The sequence below is a fragment of the Quercus robur genome, chromosome 2 (genome assembly GCF_932294415.1).
Source record: "Quercus robur chromosome 2, dhQueRobu3.1, whole genome shotgun sequence".
Classification (NCBI taxonomy): Eukaryota; Viridiplantae; Streptophyta; class Magnoliopsida; order Fagales; family Fagaceae; genus Quercus; species Quercus robur.
This window is the reverse complement of record NC_065535.1, coordinates 84,476,602-84,496,965: the sequence shown is the minus strand read 5'-3', so window position 1 is coordinate 84,496,965 and position 20,364 is coordinate 84,476,602. Positions and strand designations below refer to the sequence as shown.

The 20,364-nt window shown below is 33.1% G+C and overlaps 1 protein-coding gene across 3 annotated transcripts; it reads right to left on the bottom strand.

Annotated features, from left to right (window-relative positions):
* Positions 1-2,829: 2,829 nt before the first annotated feature.
* Positions 2,830-15,986, bottom strand: LOC126715458 (uncharacterized). 3 transcript variants are annotated; one of them, XM_050416059.1, is made up of 7 exons: positions 15,818-15,986; positions 14,936-14,971; positions 14,664-14,699; positions 8,363-9,282; positions 7,063-7,183; positions 4,610-4,669; positions 2,830-4,478 (listed from the first exon to the last, which is right to left on the bottom strand). In XM_050416059.1, exons 4-7 carry the CDS (start codon positions 9,217-9,219, stop codon positions 3,042-3,044), a joined length of 2,475 nt encoding a protein of 824 aa, XP_050272016.1. In that variant the 5' UTR covers positions 9,220-9,282; positions 14,664-14,699; positions 14,936-14,971; positions 15,818-15,986; the 3' UTR covers positions 2,830-3,041. The 3 variants fall into 3 exon arrangements, with proteins under 3 accessions (XP_050272016.1, XP_050272017.1, XP_050272015.1); XM_050416060.1 differs by having other exon boundaries at positions 14,936-14,968; XM_050416058.1 differs by lacking the exon at positions 14,936-14,971.
* Positions 15,987-20,364: the final 4,378 nt, after the last annotated feature.

Below are 20,364 nucleotides of genomic sequence, written 5' to 3'. Positions count from 1 at the left end.
GAATCAAGAATAAGTGTATCGTCTATGGAAAAAAAAAACATGGGGATTCTTTAAAAGAGAACCTATGACATACTTGATTGACCTTAGAATTAGAGAAACATACATGGCTCACAATTCTTTGCTCAATGAAAGCAAAGTAGGTGAGGTCAGAGTTTTCTAGGATGTAGGTTGAAGTGTGGACATAAATTTTCTTCTCAATTGGCTGTGTCGAAACCAATTATAAGAATTGGATATCACCCACTTGGAAAGGTGTGCTCGTCGAACATAATGCAGAAGAACCCTTATAAGACACGGCTACGTCTTTGTAGTTTGGGATGAACCACTTACACTTCACGTGTAAGTCATTCAATTGCCCTATGCTCATACTAATAAGATTCAGTGGGGTTTATCGGTTTCATATGGAGGAAAGTTTGCTGTTGGTGGGTTCTTTTATTCAAGTTCGGCTCAACACATTTTGTGGCCTAACACAACAATTTAAAGTGAGACCATTTATAAAAAGTTATTAGTTTCTTCGAATATCCCACCAATGTTACTCGTTGAACATTTCTTTGCAAAACCATCAATTTGATATTTGCTTTTTTTTAAAACAACTTTACCCTTGATTTGGTTTCTTTGTACTAAGATCACTATGTTCATGTCAAAATCATGAAATATTAACCATGTTATTGGCATGCTAAATGTCTTTCATGCAAAATATGACCATACATTTCTATGAAGATTTTTCACATGTGCAAAGTATTTTAAATTTAAAATAATTTTTTTAAAAAACTTGTAAATTCTAAACGATGTCATTTCTATTAAATACCTCAATCCTACGTTAAACATATTCTTTTCAAACCTTGCTCAAATTCACAGTTCTCACAAAGTATGGCCTATTCTAGGACCAACTCCACACATTTTGGGGTCAGACACAAATGTAAAATATATTGCTACTTAATATTTTATAAGAGATATATGACTTATAAAAAAGAATCCAACCTTTTTAATATAATTTAATACATTAATTAATTGGACTATTTTTGTATAATTATAAAATGTATTTTAAAACTTTTAATTCCGAAAATATTGAATAATTAGTATCAGGATTAGGAGATCATATTTTATACGGTCACTATCTCTCTTGGCAATGTTGGAGTTCAGTTATTGAACAACAAATTTTCAGTAATGAATTTGTCTCAAAAACTATTAATTCTAATTTTAATTTTTATAGAGTAAAAGATTGAAAATTTTGGAAGATCAAAAAGAGTATAATATAGATATAAAATATTCTATTTTAGGGAGCTTCTTCCATTTGGGGGCCATAGGCTATAGCCAAAATGGTCTTATGGTTGAGCCGCCCCTGCTTTCTTTCTCTTTTTAGTGAAGAAGAAAATGAAGATAACGAGGAAGGTTGCAAGAGGAAGTAAGACAACTTTTTGCGTAGGAGAGAGAGAGAGAGAGATTGTAAGAGAAAGACGCAGTGAGAATGAGAGTGAGAGAGAGAGAGGGGGTAGAGAAGTTGTGAAGACTTGCATGTTACGTTATTACAAGATTAGCTAATTTCTTGCTTTTGTGTCTAGAGGGAAGTTGGTTACCACCAAGATGATGTGGCAGGGCACACTCATAAAGTAATAGTACACACAACAAAGAAAGAAAATCCACCTTACACTCACATACTAAGTTATTGTTACCATCGAGAGATTATTAGGTCTACTAGAAGAACTAGTCCTGGTTCTTCTAACCAATAAAATACTGTCATTTATGCATATATGGCATCACCAAGTGGGTTTTTTTTTTTTTTTTTTTTTTTTTTTTTTTTTTGGTACTGATTTGGAATTCGACTCACACATTTATATAAGTATTATTATTTCATTAGTTGGAAGGACCATTTTAACAGTCCTCCCGATGGACCTAATAATTTATTGTTACACTCAGCAAAATCAACACCCAAAGTAGGCTAAATTTATTTTTGTTTTATCCAATATTTTTTTGATAAACTTGTTTTATCCTTTTTTTTTTTTTTTTTGATAAACTTGTTTTATTCAATAAGTTTGATTACTAACGTAATATTAAATATGGGGAAATGTTAACCAATGTCCTAAGGACATTTGTTTAGGAACTATTTTTAGAAATATTTTATTGAGAAAGTGATAAAACAATAAATGCTGTTGACAATTTTTTATATTTCCCATAAAAGTGATGTCAAAACTTTCCTAATGAGATTTGTTAACAATTGCCTTAAGGACATCCATTAACATGACTTTTAAATATGTTAGAGAATATGGTGCTAGGATGTTAGAACTAAAATTCCGTGGTATAAGGTTTGTATATTTAGTTTGCAAATGTAATAGTCTATTAATAATGTTTTGTACATTAATTGAATTTTGCGAATCTAATAGTTAGAATTAAATTTATGAGCTATTAATTTGTTACAATTTGAAAGACCTTTCCCAGGATATATTGCTTGCATATTTTATGGACACCAAAAGAAAGAGTTAATTTATATTTTATTTTAGAGGGAACAAAATAACTTTTATTATTAACTGGAAGCTGAATCAGAAAGAATTATATTATGTTGGAGAAATTATCAATAAAATAATATTCTATAATTTTTCAATATTACTAATAAGATAAGAGATGCCATGAGTTTGGATATCATTGTCATCTTTATGGCTTGACTCTTGAGCCATGGCAGGGTTCGATTTCTTAGACTGAGAAATCCTCATATGCACTTTCTAATTGACGCATGGTTGGTTGGTAACTTGGGAGCATTTTGTGATCAGAATATTAAAGAAATGAATATATATATATATATATATATATATATATATATATATGTATGTATGTATATGAAAACAAAAGACCCTAAGCATGAGCCTGCACATCAACTTTCTGCTTATGTAATATCTACAACTTGAAATCCCTATTTAAATCACACTTCTTCAGTGTCTTTTCTACCTGAAGCAATATTCTCTACGACGTTTTTTTACTGTTTCACATACAGTTCAAGGTGTCAGGACTCAGGTTACTAGTTGTGTTGCTCCTTCCAAGCATCATTACCTCTAGCCTCTCCAGCCAGCATGATGGATAGGAAATTTGACATCAAATGTGTTTAAAGTAGGTGTCAATAGTGAATTAGAATTGAATCTCATCAAAGAAGTTGGACCCCTTTGCATATGTCCAACAGCTGGTCTTGTCTGCACAGGTCTCATAGTTACTTCATTGAGGCAATTATATGCAGAAGGGAGTGTTTGAGTAGCAAATGGTGGAGGAATAGCAACCCTAGATGTAGAAGGAAGCAGAGGACTTGGAGTAGCATGGAAACTTTCAAACATTGAGTTTGGCACTTTGAAGTTGATTGAAGTTGTTAATGGCCAATTTGTCTTTGGAACCGATTGCCTGTGAAGCTCAACGTCAGGTGGACACCATTCAGGCATGTCATCATCATCATGAAAAAGATTCTTTGCACATGGAACAGCACTAGTGCTACCTCGTGTGGTGACAGCTATGGTTTGGGCAGTGTGTTTTCCTTCCACAATGGGAAATCTGAAGATACTGTTGCTTTCACAAAAATTCTTCAGGGGAGTCTTCTTCTGAACAGCACCTAGGGGAAGCTGTGCAATATTTGAATTTTCCAATAGTCTATGATTGACAATTAGTGACACTGTTGGAGGCAGGGACCTATCAATATTCCTAAATCCTTCAGCTGAAAGTTTCTTCTCCCTTATATAAGCATCTAGAGGCTTGCTTGTTATAGTCTGAGAAATACCGGATGAAGTCCCAAAGTCAAATTCAGGAAGATCATCATCGTCAGGCACAGACACAACTTTCTTTGTGACATTAGATGGAAGAGACAGGACAGGTGTTTGAAGTTCCAAACTCGGTTTAGGTTTCTCTTGTCCTGAATTGTGCATTTGAGGAGCTTCAACTTTGAATGACTGTCCCAAAGAGCCTTGATGAGAGTCACAGTCAGAACATGATGTCTTGATTCCCACTGAAACAGATAGAGAATCACTTGGGACTGAAGGTGTTGGCAAGGGTTTAGAACTGGTGGAAGGATTACGAAACTCAAGTTGGGCATTACTATGCTTAACATTCTTGCTTTCAATACTATTATTTCCTATACTCTCAAGAGTCGCATAATCTGTAGCTGACGCAACTGGGAAGGATTCCTCAGCTGGTTGTGTATGAGACAAATTATTTTCTGCACTTCTTTGAGTAGAAGAGTCAGAAGGTGAATTGACAGGCCGCTCCGTCAAGGAACAACTCTTTTTATTCAGTTTCTTTACATCAGTATTTGAAGTTGCTCGGTTCCTTCGCCACACAACACAACCAATCAAGGAATCTTGGTTGTCTTCAACAGCAGCCATGCCCTTGAAGAACCCATGTTTAGCAAGTATTGTGATAATGGTCTCACTACGAGGACAGATGTAAAGATCAATACCTGGAGAGAGTTGTGCAAAGCCAACCCTCTCCCCTTCTTTGTACCCTTTTGCAACCTGTTTAATGTGATGACAAGAAAAAAAAATTATCATCTTTTCATCAGAAATTTCTATGATTCAGCTTTAGCATTTAACAATTAAATCCGTACCAGCTGTTAATAATTTCCAAATTACTCTTTCTGACTCACCTTTTTCATGCCTGCCAGTCCAGTTTTAGAAGACCCTTCTTTCCAGCAAAGTGATATTACCTGAAGACAAATGCTAAGATTAATTAAATCTCATGTGAGTGTATAACATGCAACATGTTGGGTCTCTAGGTAGTATAAATCTCAAAATGCATCTAAGATATTATTCATAGGAAATAGAATCAAGAATCTTATCATGCAATAAGTAATTCATATCCTAGCATTGTAAAATTGTCAGTAGTTATAGAATTACATGAGACATGTTTTGGCCTCTTATCAATAAAGCCTAAGTTCCAAAATTTTAGGGTCAGCTATGGGTCCTCAATAGACTAATCAGGGTTGTTACTAATATTCCCCATCATTCTATCCTATCCAATCTATAGCACCTCCTTAATTATCATGTTATTTTTTACTACTTTTAACAATACTTTTTAGTTTGCTTCTACCTCTCTTTGTTCCTTCAACTAAAATACTCTTTCTCACTAGTGCATTAATCATTCTCCTTTGCACACAATCAAACTATCTTAACATATCTTTCGTTGTATTTCCACTTACCTATCTTAACATTTTCATTTCAACTACACTTATTTTATGAACATTTTGCTTCTTAATAGCCCAACATTCAATGCTATAGAGCACAGATGGTCTTATAGCAACATTCGCCTGATTTTTATCACTTAACCTGCCAACTGATTCATATTTATTATAGCAACCAAAATGATTGGTTTTTATTAAATTAACTGGTCAATAGTTAATGAAAATTTTCTTGTCTCACTTAACCAGACATGATCTTATGGCACATAATCCCATAAATGCAGGATATCTGGGTGCACAAGTTGTTATTGCTCAAGATCTTTTATAGTCCATACTTTCAGTTAATGGTGGGTCAAGGACTAGACTACATATGACTCATTGGTTATCTAGCTGATTCATGTCTACGAAACAGAGTAGCAGGAAAATCTTGGGTTGGATTTGCGCAAGGTGTAGAGATGGGACAAAAAAAACTCGGAATTCAAAAAGGGATTCAAACCATCACACTAAAACTCTCTTTTAATTTACAAACACAATCATCAAGCACCACCACAAATGTAGTTTCTATATAACCTATGACCTAATATATGCAACTTTGCAAGTATGCAATATGTGATTTTGAAATAGCATGAAAGCTCAACAAATCCAAATGCTGGCCATTGTCTAGGGTCAAAATGCTTCCCCTGCTTTTAGGCAGTTCAAGGGTCTTCTATTAATTTATATATTAACAACTAAACACTCTAGCCCACATAATATACAGTAGAATTCTATATTGGCATTCATTAATAAATTAATTTATTTTGATAAAATATTATTAGGGAGAGAGGGGATTTGAACCCTAGATGTTTTTGTTAGAAATACTAGGATATCCAACTAGTTAAGCTACAAGGCACATGGCTTATATTGGCACTAATTTATAATTCTTCATTTCAAGGATTCTCCAAAATCACCATATCCCCCAATTATAAATTAAAATTAACCATATCCCCCCAATTATAAATTAAAATTAACTTTCGAAACTTCAATATGACCATAGTGAAGATCTTTATAACAATTTTGGCAACAGAAGCCTCCTACCACACAAATCTGGTATTGAGAGCACCCAAAACAAACAAAAAAAATCCATCTTTTATCACACAATCATGCTAAATATTACACAAGATGAGATCTCTGGAAGAAGATAAAAAGGAGAGGGGGGGGTCTCAACTCCTATCCTTCCCAATGAACACATAACTATTTGCAATTTTCGCATGTCAACATCAGCAGAATAAACTGTAACACCTTTAATGCACAATCCAGTTCCGCTGACACCTTTAATGTACACTCCTGTACCTCCTATAAATTGCTTTCGGTCATGCATATAATCTAACTCATGAAGTTAATAGGAAATCAGCCACTCTTTTTCAGAAACTCTTTCAGTTTACAGCGAAGTCACCCCAGGCAATCTGATTCTATATTAGCAGAAACTTTTCATAAATTGCTGGAATGCACCACATTTGAATTCTCAATTGCCTCCAAAGTCCTTTGATCCACCAGTGAGTTGAAAAAATCATGGTTGTTCTCGTTTTGTCTTTTGATTCTAACAAACTAACCATATTTTCTCCATCATTTCTGTTTTTTCTTTCCTCCTTCCACTTTTTAATAGTTCATCCTAACAGCATCTGAGAAAATAACTATATTGATATAACATGCATTTTCTATCATTGTCTGTGATCATTTTTTTCTATCAGAAAATAACATTCATTCCTTTACATTATTATCATTGAAGCAAATGAAACTTACTATCCAGTTTCCTCATGTACTAATCATCAGCAAGTGAGTAGCATAAGCAAGGCAGATCTTCAATTTACTTCTATAAAACTAATTTAGACCCTGAAATATAAATTCTTATTTCATGATGATGGGCAAAAGTAAGAGCGTCATACCATCAACCCTCGGTTTCGTGAGCGAGGAAGATCTTGAATATATTTTTCAAAAGCCTCTAACCTCACTTTGCCTTTGACTTCTACAGATTGACACCACTTGATATTAGGCATCCTCTCACCGCTACACATGAAGATCATCGTACACAGGTTAACAATAAAAAATTTAACCCTTTCAAGATTATACATACATGGTGGATATCATGTTTGGTTGTTGTTTATTATCCCAAACAATTGGGAATGTAGTCTACAAGGCAAATTGCTTGAGATGGAGTTCTATATCGCACCAAGTGACTTTTTTTTTCCTTTCAATAAGAGCATGCTAAGTGATTAATGAATTATATGTCCCACAAGGCAACGAAATTTATGTGCATGAAGCATTCCAACAGCCAGCATCAATCAAATGAAAGAAAAAAATCAGCATTATATCCAAGGTCTATAGGGTCTATAGGAAAAGTGGAATTGTATTGGCAATGGAAGTGTAATACTAAACAAAAACCATGTTCTGTGCTACAAAAATGTCTTCAGATTAGTGCTCACTGTAAACAACTCAAGGATAAAGCAACATCAGAAGAAATCCCTTATAATATTAGAGGGATAACTTCCAGATTGGTAGCTTCCATCAGAGCAACTTATAGAGATTTCACGTTGTGGACGCCAGACTATAGTAGGATCAACTTGTGACTCATTCATATGGGCGTTTGACAAATAGGGGAGAGACATCTTTGTGGGGGGGGTGGGTGGGGGAGGGGGTGGTCAGTCTGCACAAATAGGGGAAATGCATAATTTAGAACAATCAAAAGATTACTAGGACAGCTAAATCTTCTTGCAGATTTTCTTACAAAAGAGGAGACATTAAAATAATTTTATTTTTCCTTGCAATAGACACCTGTGTTCCATTCTACTACAATCTCTATCCTGTTAACTATGTTTCTTTTTGTGTGTGTGTGTGTGTGCACAAATAGGGGAAATGCATAATTTAGAACAATCAAAAGATTACTAGGACAGCTAAATCTTCTTGCAGATTTTCTTACAAAAGAGGAGACATTAAAATAATTTTATTTTTCCTTGCAATAGACACCTGTGTTCCATTCTACTACAATCTCTATCCTGTTAACTATGTTTCTTTTTGTGTGTGTGTGTGTGGGGGGGGGGGGGGGGGGGGGGGGGGAAGGTGGGCGCAACTAAAAGAAAAGAACAAGCAACAGTGATAAATGTTACGTGGACAAAAATCCAACCATGAATTTCATTTTCAAGTGTCTATTAATAAAAGAATTGAACTTTTAAAAGAAGATGAATAAACCTCTTAAAGAAGGCAACTGCAAACACATTTACAGAAGAATTCAACTGAAGGGACCCATCCCAGAGCTTCTCAGCAAATGTGGGAGCCACTTTTCTGACAAGTAATTTCCTTCTATCGGTGGACTTCAAAGAACCATGCGTTAGATCATGCCTAATATTCACAGCAGCAGAACAACTACCATTTCTAGGTGAAGTTTCTTCCAAAGCATGCTTAATATTCTCAACTTCTGATCCTTCTTCTTTCTTCACTATTTGGCTATTGCTGTCTCCCTGAGCTCTGCCATTTTCCTTTTTATAATTATCACCCAAGCCAACACCTGAAGGGCCACTGCTAAATTGGAGTTCATTTTGCAGTGACATATCATTTTTGTATTTTTGTTCAACAGACGCAGGGGCTAACAAAGAGCCTGGTCCAACAGTTGAGGCAACTTCTATTCCTTCACAATTTGAAGCCTGATCACTTTGAGGCAGCACGCTTGGGGATGCAATGCTTATTTTCTCAGCTCCATTTCTGTAATATCCATTACAATTTTGTCGAGTTGCCGGGAGAGTATTCTGACCATCAAATTGATCTTTCTTAGATTGATTCCTGATGCCAACCGTTTTAATTGACAGTTGACTTTGATTTAAAAACAATTCAAGGGAATTTTCTTCAATCTCTTTAGGGAACCCATATTCATGAACAGATTCAGAAATGGTGTGTTGCTTATCAACAGCTATTAACTTCCTCTTTCGTGATGATTCAGAAGTTCCTGAATGAGGTGTCAGTATCTTGTTCTCCATAAATGCACCCTGACTTATAGGTGTATGCATTGTCTGACCTGGTAAGATTATGCCCTCTTGCTTCTCATGCCACATATGTTAGGAATCCAATCCACCAACAAACTTCAGTCCTTGCAAATAATTCTTCTTACACTAGATCTGTATTCAGGACATACAAATTCAATCAAGGCCCAAGTATGCAAGAATTCAGTGATTCTAATAGGTAAGTTATTGCAACTGCTAACATTTTCAAGTTTAACAATTTGCAAAGGTAACTTAATTCTGTCTACACTTTCCAGTTTCTTCTAAAAACTAAGTTTATAAGATCATACAACCATATATCCCATTGGATAAAACAAGTAACTCTACTTGGCAATAGAGTTTTTTATTTTTTTTATTTTTTGGTGGTGTTGCTAGTAAAAAAGAACAATTAAATTTCAATTAGTAAATCTCTGTTGAGCAAAAAAAGAAAAATTTAGTAAATCTCTGCAGCATCAATGCCTTTGAACCCTCTAAACTTAACAAGCCAAAAGATACCCAAGACTGAGCCTTCTTGAACAGACTTGGCCCTTAGAAAATATATAGCACTTTACTTTTGCCATCATTCTCTGGTGGTGAGCACACCCTCAAACAATGAGAAACTTGAGACATGGGATTTCAATTTTTATTACACATATTTTCCAGCAGCCCAATGAAGAGCATCTTAACCATATCATCATCAATCTTCAGTTAATTTATTTTTTAAGCAATAGTATTCTATTGAAGTCCGGACTAGGTACAATGGCAAGTGCCTTCCATCAAAAGTGATATATAGCTTGTTTGAGTTCAAGAATTAACCTCTCAAAAAAAAAAAAAAATGATATAACTATCTACCAATCACCTTTCCAAAACCTACAAAAGTGGGAGTTTTGCATATTATGACCCAAAGGCATTTTATTATGAGAATGGACTACTTGGTGCACACAAAAATGAACACAAAGTAGCCTAAAAGAATTTTTTTTTTTTTTTTTTTTAAATACACAAATAAAGTGATTCTTTGAAATCTAAAAGGGAATTGAACTGCAAGGACTGAAGTTTGTGGGTGGATTATACAAAACAAAAGACTTTTTGTGCAATTGCTATACATACAACCTGAGGTTATTCAGAATGCAAATATGCATATAGGTTATCGTTCTTGAAGCCACTCAAATGGCAGGTCTTCCATTTTTACTATATTTTACATAATTTATTAATGCCAACGCCAGATTTACATTTTTTTCTTTCTTTCTCTTTTGTTTCAAAGGAGATATGATAGTTGTGTTGTCTCTCATGCTTGACTATAACTTGACTTCAGAAAAAAGGACTTGCTTTTCAGCGTCCACACCTAATAATTCTTTTGGCATGTTTTGGTGATACATCACTGTTTGTGCAACTCTAGGTTTCTTGATAGACTGCTTGTGTACAAACGTTGTTGGTTTTTTTCTTTTCTTATTTTTATAAATAAAATTTTATATTTTTAAGTAGAATTTCTCACGAATAAAATTGTTATTTCCTTTGGCAAACAAAGATATCTTTAGTCAAGTTACTTTTATTTTATTTTTGGATAAGAATAAGATTTTCTTCAATGTGGGCCATGTTGCACTAGAAAAATTATCTTATGAAACCAGTTTATGCACTAGAAAAATTATCTTATGAAACCAGTTTATGCAACGTTTCCCTCATAACATACAGATCCCACAAGAGTATAATTAGACCCGCCAAATATGAGAGGAACACTCCTTAAACTGGCCTCATGAGATACTTTCTCGTTGCAGTATTGGCTGTAAGAGTTCTATGGATATAATCATGTAAAGAAAATCAGTCCTTTCTTAAGGTTTGAGGTTGTGTGATCTTATTCTTTGGATGGTCACACGTTTCTTACTGGAGCCCTCCATTTAAATATAAATATCCATGAATTTCCTTTTGTAATGAACGAGTTGTTCATATTTGATTGCTTCATATGTGCTTTTACACGAAGCTGTAATTCGTTTTTAATCAAATTTTGTATGTAATCAAAATGTTCGTTGTAATTCTTATAACATCATTTGTATATATCCCAATGGCTTTTGTAACAAATATTACCTTAATTTGGTGATTCCAAATTCATTGGTGCTTCGATATTTATGTGGAAAAAATAAGTCTACCAGCATCAGCAACTCCCTTGTCAAAACAATCTTTAAAATATAATTTTCCAATATTCAGACTTTAAAGAAAGCATGGTTCACATTCTTCTCACGGACCATATTACTGATTGCTAAAATTAAGAGACCACCTAATATAAACATTTCAATTCTGTCTTAATTATAAGCTTCATAGAAAAATAAATAACTATTTGAGAATCTATGACTTAACATCAAGATTTTAAAACCATGATAACCACATTCGGTACACATCATAGCACCTTTTATAAAAATAAAAGTAAATAAATAGATAAATAATTATGCTCATCACATGATAATGTACCCCTTTATAGTTTGACCCTATCACAATTTAGTCACAAACTTCAATTACTACATTTGACCCCTAAAGTTTGGATTAAAACGACATGGTTAGGTTCCATCCAAATTAACAGATGATTTTTTTTTTTTTGGACAAACAAATGACCCCATAATGGATTGATCCAATCACAACTTAGTCCCACATACTTTTTCAACTGTTGCATTTTAGCACCTTAGGGTTTGGTTAAAAAAACCAATAGGGGTACTTTGGACAAAACCCTAATAATTTCATTTTAATCCAAACTTTAGAAGGTCAAATGTAAAAATTGAAAGTTTATGGACTACATTGTGGTAAGGCCAAATCAAAAGAGGTAACTTGTAATTTATTATGATTATAATATCTAAAATTGGAATTCTAATAATCTATGCTAACTCTTTATCAAAGACCATATTTCATAGTGTTTAGGCATCCTTCAACGGACTTCTTTGCCGAGTCAAAAAATTATGCACAAAGCATGTTATTGAAAATCTCAATAAATAAATAAATTAAATCTTAGAGCATGATAACCAACATTATACCCATAGCCAAATTGTTGCTGATAATTGTTAAGGTAAAACTTAAGTACAACATCTTAGGTACAGTATATTAGATTTCTCAATTGAATTCTATGATTGCATTAAATTTAATTATCTTTAAAAAAGAAACACTAATTTTGTTTTATTGGACAATGCATTCAAGTTTTTGAATTTAATTAGAGAACTTAATACACTGCATCTAAATTATTATACCTAAGTTTTACTCTAATTGCTAGAAGTGACAAAGAATGAGACTAGAAGATTCAAAAAGGGTAGGGGTATTCCCACAACTGATTTCTCAAGTAATAAAAATGACTACTACTCGACTTTCTTCTCCAAGTGGAGTTTATAACTCTAGTGATACATTGAATTCTGTTAGCAGTAACAAACCTATGGTGAATTACATGGATATCTATTGGTTTTCCTCAGCAATTCTCGCTACATTCTTTTACCCTATGGATGGTAATAAAGGAAAAGCTACTCTCAAGACAATCTAGTAAACTATGTGATGGAGAAATTAGAGGGCCACGAAAAATACAAACTTTATTTGTAAGTGGTTATTCTTGAAATTAGTCCGATTTCAAGGCTGGAAAATTTCAATAAAAATAGTCTATAGCAATAAAGAGTTTGTTTCTCTCTTGCATACTTTTTATGTACTTTCATTATATCCCCTTGTTGCGTTTATGTCCCTTTGACTATATATGATTAAATTACCAAGCAATATATACAAAAGGATGGAACTTGCTGGATTTGAAGATTTGAGGTACTTTGTAACTTTATAATTGCTGGAATTTGATCTATTTCTATTCATTTCAGCAACTAGTTTGCAAGGTTTTGTTTAGAAGGTCTAGTTATTAGCTAGTCTGGGTCAATTTTAAGCTGCAAGATGCTTCTTCTTCTTTCTTTCTTTTTTTTATTTATTTTTTCTTTTTTTAATAAATGAAACTTACAAAACTTCCATACTAAATAATGTGGGAACTCTTTTAAAACACACCTAACACACACTTCACCCCTGCATTTGGTATGCATAATGAACTTTTGGTACGATTTATTAGCATGTATAACCTTGCTCACTTTAGCAGCCTTTCACCATTCCCAAGTCTTAGCTTCACTAAACTAGCAAGACTGATCAGCTTCCCAGTTTTCTAAATCTCCAAGCGTTTCTTTTACCTAAATGATTGATTGGCATATTTTTAAGCACAAAACAATGACGAATTGCTTGATCCTTCCGGTGCATTAGAATGATAACGCGCCACACTTGTGTAAATACATCCTCCTTCAACGTGAGGCCCAACGGTGTGTTTACAAGTTTGGAGGGAGCGTGGTGAGTTAATAAGGATACAAGAAAAGGAGAGGAGAGGAAAGTGGAGATTATCCTTTCCCCTTGGGATATTTTATTATATGTTTGGAAATTTGGAGGGAGAGGAAAGTAGCGGGTGAGGGGGTGATAAAGAGGAGAGGGGAGGAGAATGATCCCTTTGTTTGGATGTTTTAAAATTAAGTAGAGGGGAGGGGAAACGATATTCCTCTCCTTTGCATGGATGTTTTACAAATTAAAAAGGGAATATGAGGAACTGATAAGATATCATATAAATTGACAATTATACCTCCATTTTATCTAATTTTTAGAAATAGATAGAAATTGACATCATAAGCGCAATTAACAATTTTTTTTTTTTAAAAATACGTTGAAACTCTCTCTGAATCCACCTAATTAAAACCCCATCCCCTTTTAATCTACGCTCCTCTCCTCTCCTCTCCTCCCCATCCATGTATCCAAACACATTGTAAAAAATTAATGTTGGGTGAAGAGAATAAATATGTCCCGCTCCCTTTGTTTGGACCCTTTAAAAATTAAAATGAGAAGGTAAGGAAATGTTAACACATCATATAAATTGATAATTATATCTCTCTTTTATTCAATTTAAATAAATAGATATAAATTGACATCATCATGGCAATATTGACAATTTAATATATATATTTTTAATATAAGTGGAACCCCTCCACTCCAATTTCCCCCAATTTGGGGGAAATAAAAAAGGAGGGATTTGGAGGGCTATCTCACCTCTCCAAATCCCCTCAAACCCCTTCTCCTTCCTTTGAAAAACACATCCAAACAAAGTGAATTATACCACTTTTATTCCCTTTCTCAACTCCCCTCTTCTCCCCCTCCATCCAAACATGCCATAAGACTCCTAGGTCTTTTTTTTTTTTTTTAAGGAACCACTAGGTATGATGTTTTCACCTACTCCTAAGCTTTTTACCATATTATTTTTCTCTACTTTCTACTTGTACAATTTTACATAGGGGTGCTTTTATGGGATTAAAAGATGTCTAGTTCTCCCCAAAAGGTCCATACTTAGAATTGGAGAGACTTAATTATCTTTTGGATTGCCAATTCACAAATGGAATTTAAAACATATTTTTATATAATTGGTTAGTTAAAGAATCATGATGGAATGGCATAATATGTTAATAACGAAAAAGTTTTACTCAAAAAATTACCTGGTAATTGGCTTTAACTGCTGTGGTGTATAACATCTGGAGAGAGAAAACAATTGCAGGTTTAGGCAACAGAATAAAGAGGCCACTGGCTCATCTATGACAAACTGTAGATAATGCTATATCCTATATAACAAAGCATAACAGCTATATATGTAAAGAATGGTGCATTCAACCTTGAATTTTTGTGATAATATTTTTCCAAACAAATTTTTTGGTAATCAATATTTCAAGCTTATTATGTAATATAAAACAAAATAAAAACAATGTACAACCTTGTCATCTATGCAAGTATATGGAAATTTTCCCTGCTACAAAGAAATTAATGTAGACAAATTAGAAGGTGATACCCCAATACAGCTTCGTTCAAGAAAGAGCAGAAGCTCATATCATCATAAATAAATGCATACATACATATATAAAATAAAGCTGATTTCTTTACCAATTAAAACTAGTTGAAAACAATGTTGTCTCCTATGGGAAAAATACTAATAACATTTTAATATGTGCTTGAACAACTATGATTTTATGCAGGCAAAATGGTCCAGATCATAAAGGTGACGCAATTGGTCTTCCATAAAGATATTTTTGCATTAATTTTCTTTCATTTGAAGAAAAAAAAAAAAGGAGATATCCAATTCCAACATCAAAAGGGAAAACAACTTCCTCCCGATCACAACCCAGTTGGGAAAACAACTTAATACAGTGATGAAAAATAGTACATGAAATCTAACTGCAAGTAATTTTCATTTAACAGGTGGAATATGAGGCCTGTTCAGTACCAAATACAATCAAAGCAACAAATAGATTTACAGTTTTCAGCTTAATTCTCTATACCCAGATGAAAAACACTTGCTATTCCTTTGTTTTATAGATAAAAATTAAGAATTCTCAACATTTGGAGAGAAGAAAAAAAAAACCCACAAAATTCAACAATTTTTTAGCACTTGAAACAATTCCACCCTTTTAATAGTTTGGATCTGAAGCAAATGCCTTAAATCGAAAAAAAAAAAAAAAGCCCCAACAACAATAAACAATGCGCTTGCATCAATTGAAGCATGTAATACCCATAAGCAACAGAGGAATATGAAAATTTCATAGTCAAAATCTGCAAGAATATTCCCAAAAACAAGAAAATCAAAGATGGGGTTTTTTACCTGGTGGGCTTGGTCCTTCCTGCGGGGTAAAGAGGGACGCTGTTTTCAAAGGTTATCTTCTGTGTGTGTGTCTCTCTCTCTATCTCATTCATTCTCTGTAGGCTTAGCTTAGCATCTGAAGGTGCCGTACATGCTAGAGCAACGGTGTGAATGTGATACTAATACGGATTATTAAATCTTGACCTTTGTTTTTAGGGATTCTGCTGTCAGCGTCGGCGTGGGATATTGTTAACGTCACCCGTCTTCTCACCAAAACTTAATTTTGCCTAATAAAAGTTGGATTTTTTTTTTCTTTTTTCTTTTTTAAGAAATATTATGTCAATTGTCTACACCATAAATTGGTTCTAATTTGGGTTTACTATCGATTTTTTTTTTAACACATTAGTAATAATCAATAATAACTTGACACCTATGATATGTTGTGGACATAACATTTTTTTTTTTTTTTTGTTATGATAAATTAAAGTTGGGTTTAAGAAGTTGTGATTATGCCAATTTATAAAAATTTAAAATTTTTATTCAAACTAAAATTTTATTTATTTTTAGAATATTTAATTTAGCTAAAATTATATTAGCCAAGTTTCAATAAATTAAAAATTCTATTCCAACTAAAGTTTTATCTATCTTATTAATTGTTAGGGGAATTTAATTTATGTAGAACTCTATCATCTAAAATTCAAGAAATTAAGAGTTCTAGTACAATTAAAATTTTATTATCAAAAATTTCAAGAAGTTTAAAATAAAATTTAATATTTATTTTAATTATTTTAATCATCTATATAATTTTGTATTTCAATTTAATAAAATTTGCATATTATGTATTATTCATACTTTGTGGCTACATATATATATATATATATATATATATATATTGAGAGAGAGAGAGAGAGAGAGAGAGATGTTGGGTTCAAGTTACACCTAGTTAAGCAATGTTACGCTAATCAATATTTTTTAATTGGATGTGAATTTTAACAAATCGACTATTTTTCATGCTTGCAAAATTTCAAAGTAATCAAATATCAATAGTCATGTCATCAATCAATTGTATAAATTCGAGTTTTTGTAGTTTAAAATGGTAAATAACATCCGATTGATATGAAAATTGGCATGCATGTTTAAAACATATAGAACATGTAATCTAACAATGGTATTTTCAAAATATAAATTCATTAACAAGTTATTGCGTGGTGTAATATTGTTTAGAGTTACACCAAGTGTAACTTGAACCCAACTCATATATATATATATGGGTGAGCAAGACTTAGGTGCTGTTTCTTTAGGTTCCTCTCTTAAAATTTTGTCATATGGCTTTTTTCTCATGAAATAGAAGTGTATTTTTTAGTTAAATAGCCACATGATAGAATCTTAAAATGGGAACCTAAGAAATAGCACCTAAGATACTATATATAAATTTTGTCATATATATATATATATATATATTTTTGTGGAGGGGGGGGGGGAGGCTTAGAGTAGTAACCTTGTTAGGCCAAGTCCAAGGAATATGTAGGCCTAGTTAATAATCAACTTGACCCAAATGAGCCAAAATAACTTAAAAGAAGAGCTTCGTAGCCGAAGATTTGGATAGCTTGAGGAAAACCCTCAAGTGAGGACCACATGAAGAGGACGAGATGAAGGCCACGCAATGCTAGAATGTGGGAACCAAGGGAGGCTACAATGACAAGCATAGATAAGGGGAAAGGGAAGCTTCCCAAAGAAGCATCCATTACCTCCGCATTGAATGCACTGCACCAACCATGTCAGCTGCATTAATGGCTGAATGACACTTGAAAAGTGCCAATACAGCTTGTAGTTTACTCAGCATGTCCTCAAAAGGAAAGATGAGACAAGTACCCTAGAGGGAAATCAACAACCCTCCATGTGGAGGGCCAGGATGAGAGTTGGATGACTATAAACGAGAGGAGATTCTCAATGAATAGGAATCGGATCCCACAGAGAGGAGAGAAAATACAAAACCTTGGAATCTTCCAAATGTAAAAGGGCTCTTTAGCCACTTCGAGGAACAATGAACCAACTCTTTTTGCCTCAAATCAACTTTATTTGACTTAATCTTTCTACCTTTATTTACTTCTTTGAGATAATTCATCATGTAGAAAGCTTAAGTATTGGTCTGCATGCCATCTTTACAAATTAATTATAGTGGGCCTTGATCCAAGTCTAATCCTCCATTGGGCCTCGACCCCCCCCCCCCCCCCCCCAAACCAACACACACACACACACATTGTGATTTTTAATTTAGAGTTTCAAGTGGCACTCTAATTATTATGATAGTTTTAATAATATTTGTAAAATATTTTTTACATAAATCTGTTAATTAATTCAAGTATCACAAAATTCTACCATGTATGCTGGTGGATTTTTTTTTTTTTTGAAGTATATTTAAATTGACAAAGTTTTCCTCCAATTGAATATGTTATGTAGATATACACATAGATGATTTTATCAATTGCTGCATAGTAAGTTACAATAATTTTCCTTCAAACCAATTTAGATGTAAAAATTTTCCAAACTAAATACAATAAATATATATTCAAAGTATTTTATAACCTTTTTCACAACTATTGAGGCGGTATGTTGTGATTAGTGTTAATATCGGACCTATATGAATGTGATATTATTTCAATTACACCTTATCATGCTAGTTGTGGGTTCTAGTTAGCTCAATTAATAAAGTTTATTGTCCTCGAATAAGAGATCTGAGGTTTTATTCTTGCTTACACAAAAAACCTAATGATAAAAAGCAATCATCAAGTGCGGATGCCATAAAATTTAAATTCTCTAATTAAAAAAGAAAACCTTATCATGCTAGATTTTTTTTTTTAAAAAAAAAGAAAAAAGATTATCGTGCTAGTAAATGTGAATAAAATAGAATAATTCTTAGGTACTCTAGAAGTACTGATAATGACACTTACTCTTCTCACATTCATGATGGAGTCCACTCATTAAATTCATGGTAAGGTCCACCATAAATGTGAGAAGATAAAGTACTATTTCTCTATACTCTAAGAGTACTTAAAAATTTTACTATAAGTTATTATAAAATTTTTCATATCCCATTACTCCATTAATTTTAAAAAGAGAGGACAAACTTTAACTTTTTTTTTTTAGGTAAAGACAGTTTACCCCATGTAATTATGGTTACTTGACTTTAATTCTTTGACCTTTTCAATTCTACATTTTATCCTTTGTGTATTGAGTCAATTGAAAATGTTAGTCTGTCCATTTATTGTTCACAGACAAATGAAGTTTTGAGTAAAGAGCCACCTAAAGATGGTTCTACACAAAGTACGATTGATTGTCCTTTTCATTTTTCAAACCAAACTCTCTCCATTCACTTTGCTGATTTGTGTGTGTCTAAAAGAGAGACTAGTTGAGCACATTTATGGCTTTATTTTTCTCAACTTATGTTACATGTGTGGACCAGAGTGGTAGATATAAGTAATTTCATAAATAGTAATGGAAAAGATAGCATTTTTAATTAAATTGGCAATGCACAACAGGATGAAGTATCACATTGAAAAAGTGAGAAGGTAAAGTAAATTGACCTTTGTTGGTATGGGTGTTTGTTCCAAACGCTTTTATTCTTATTTATTTTAAAGCCATTAGAAATTTATGAGAAAAATAGTCGTTAGACAATTATGAGAAAAATAGCCGTTAGGCAATGATAGATAATATAGTCGTTGGGTTTTTATGGGTATTAGTTACCAATAAGTATATGTTATTGTTATCATGAATAGCCTCTATAATACCCATCATCATGCCTTTTTTTATAGGTCATAGTTTTACTACTCTAGATTTAGATATACACAATCTTATTCTATGTCCCTCCAACATATTTTTCTATAATTTATATTTGTTCTAAGGAAAGGCAATAGAAAGTTGTTCTTGAACCTTTGTGAGTGGAAGTGCGTCCAATACGAAGGTTGATGCTAAAGTCTAATCATGGGGGGTTGTTTGGCCAAGAGAACCAGTTACACTAAGTTTTACTCCGGGTGGCACGAATCAACCTTTATGGACAACGCTTTCACAGCATGATTCTATAGCATTATAAGATCGTTCTAAACTCCTTTATAGCATTATAAGATCATTCTAAACTCCTTTTTATTTTACGTTCTTGCTAATTATTTGGGATATTAATTATGTATCAAAACTTGTTTATTCACTCAAATATTTCCAACAACCTTAACTATAGGGCGAATGTATTTACTCTCGCCCCCCCCCCCCCCCCCCCCCAACACACACAAAAAATGCCAATGTTATTGCTCGAATTTTCCCTTTCATAGGTTTACAAATTGATCATGATCAAGTGTTTTTTGGGGTAATTTAAGCCTTACTATTTACTTTTATTCTCCAAACACACACACATATATGGTTACAAATTTTGCTATATATTTTGAAATTTTAGTAATTGGATTTCATTTTTTTATTTTATTTTCTTAATATGCATGTCAAATTTTGTATCAATCAGATCTTATTTACTATTCATACATATATTTATTTTTGGACAAAGTTCGGCTACAATTCCCAAA

What these genes read in the sequence shown, in the direction of transcription:
- LOC126715458 (XM_050416059.1), bottom strand. Translation starts at nt 9,219, where the DNA reads ATGTGGCATGAGAAGCAAGAGGGCATAATCTTACCAGGTCAGACAATG. An exon ending in CACGAAACCGAGGGTTGATG is followed by an intron (nt 4,670 to 7,062) that starts GTATGACGCTCT and finishes ATTTGTCTTCAG; the next exon opens with GTAATATCACTTTGCTGGAA. An exon ending in GACTGGCAGGCATGAAAAAG is followed by an intron (nt 4,479 to 4,609) that starts GTGAGTCAGAAA and finishes CACATTAAACAG; the next exon opens with GTTGCAAAAGGGTACAAAGA.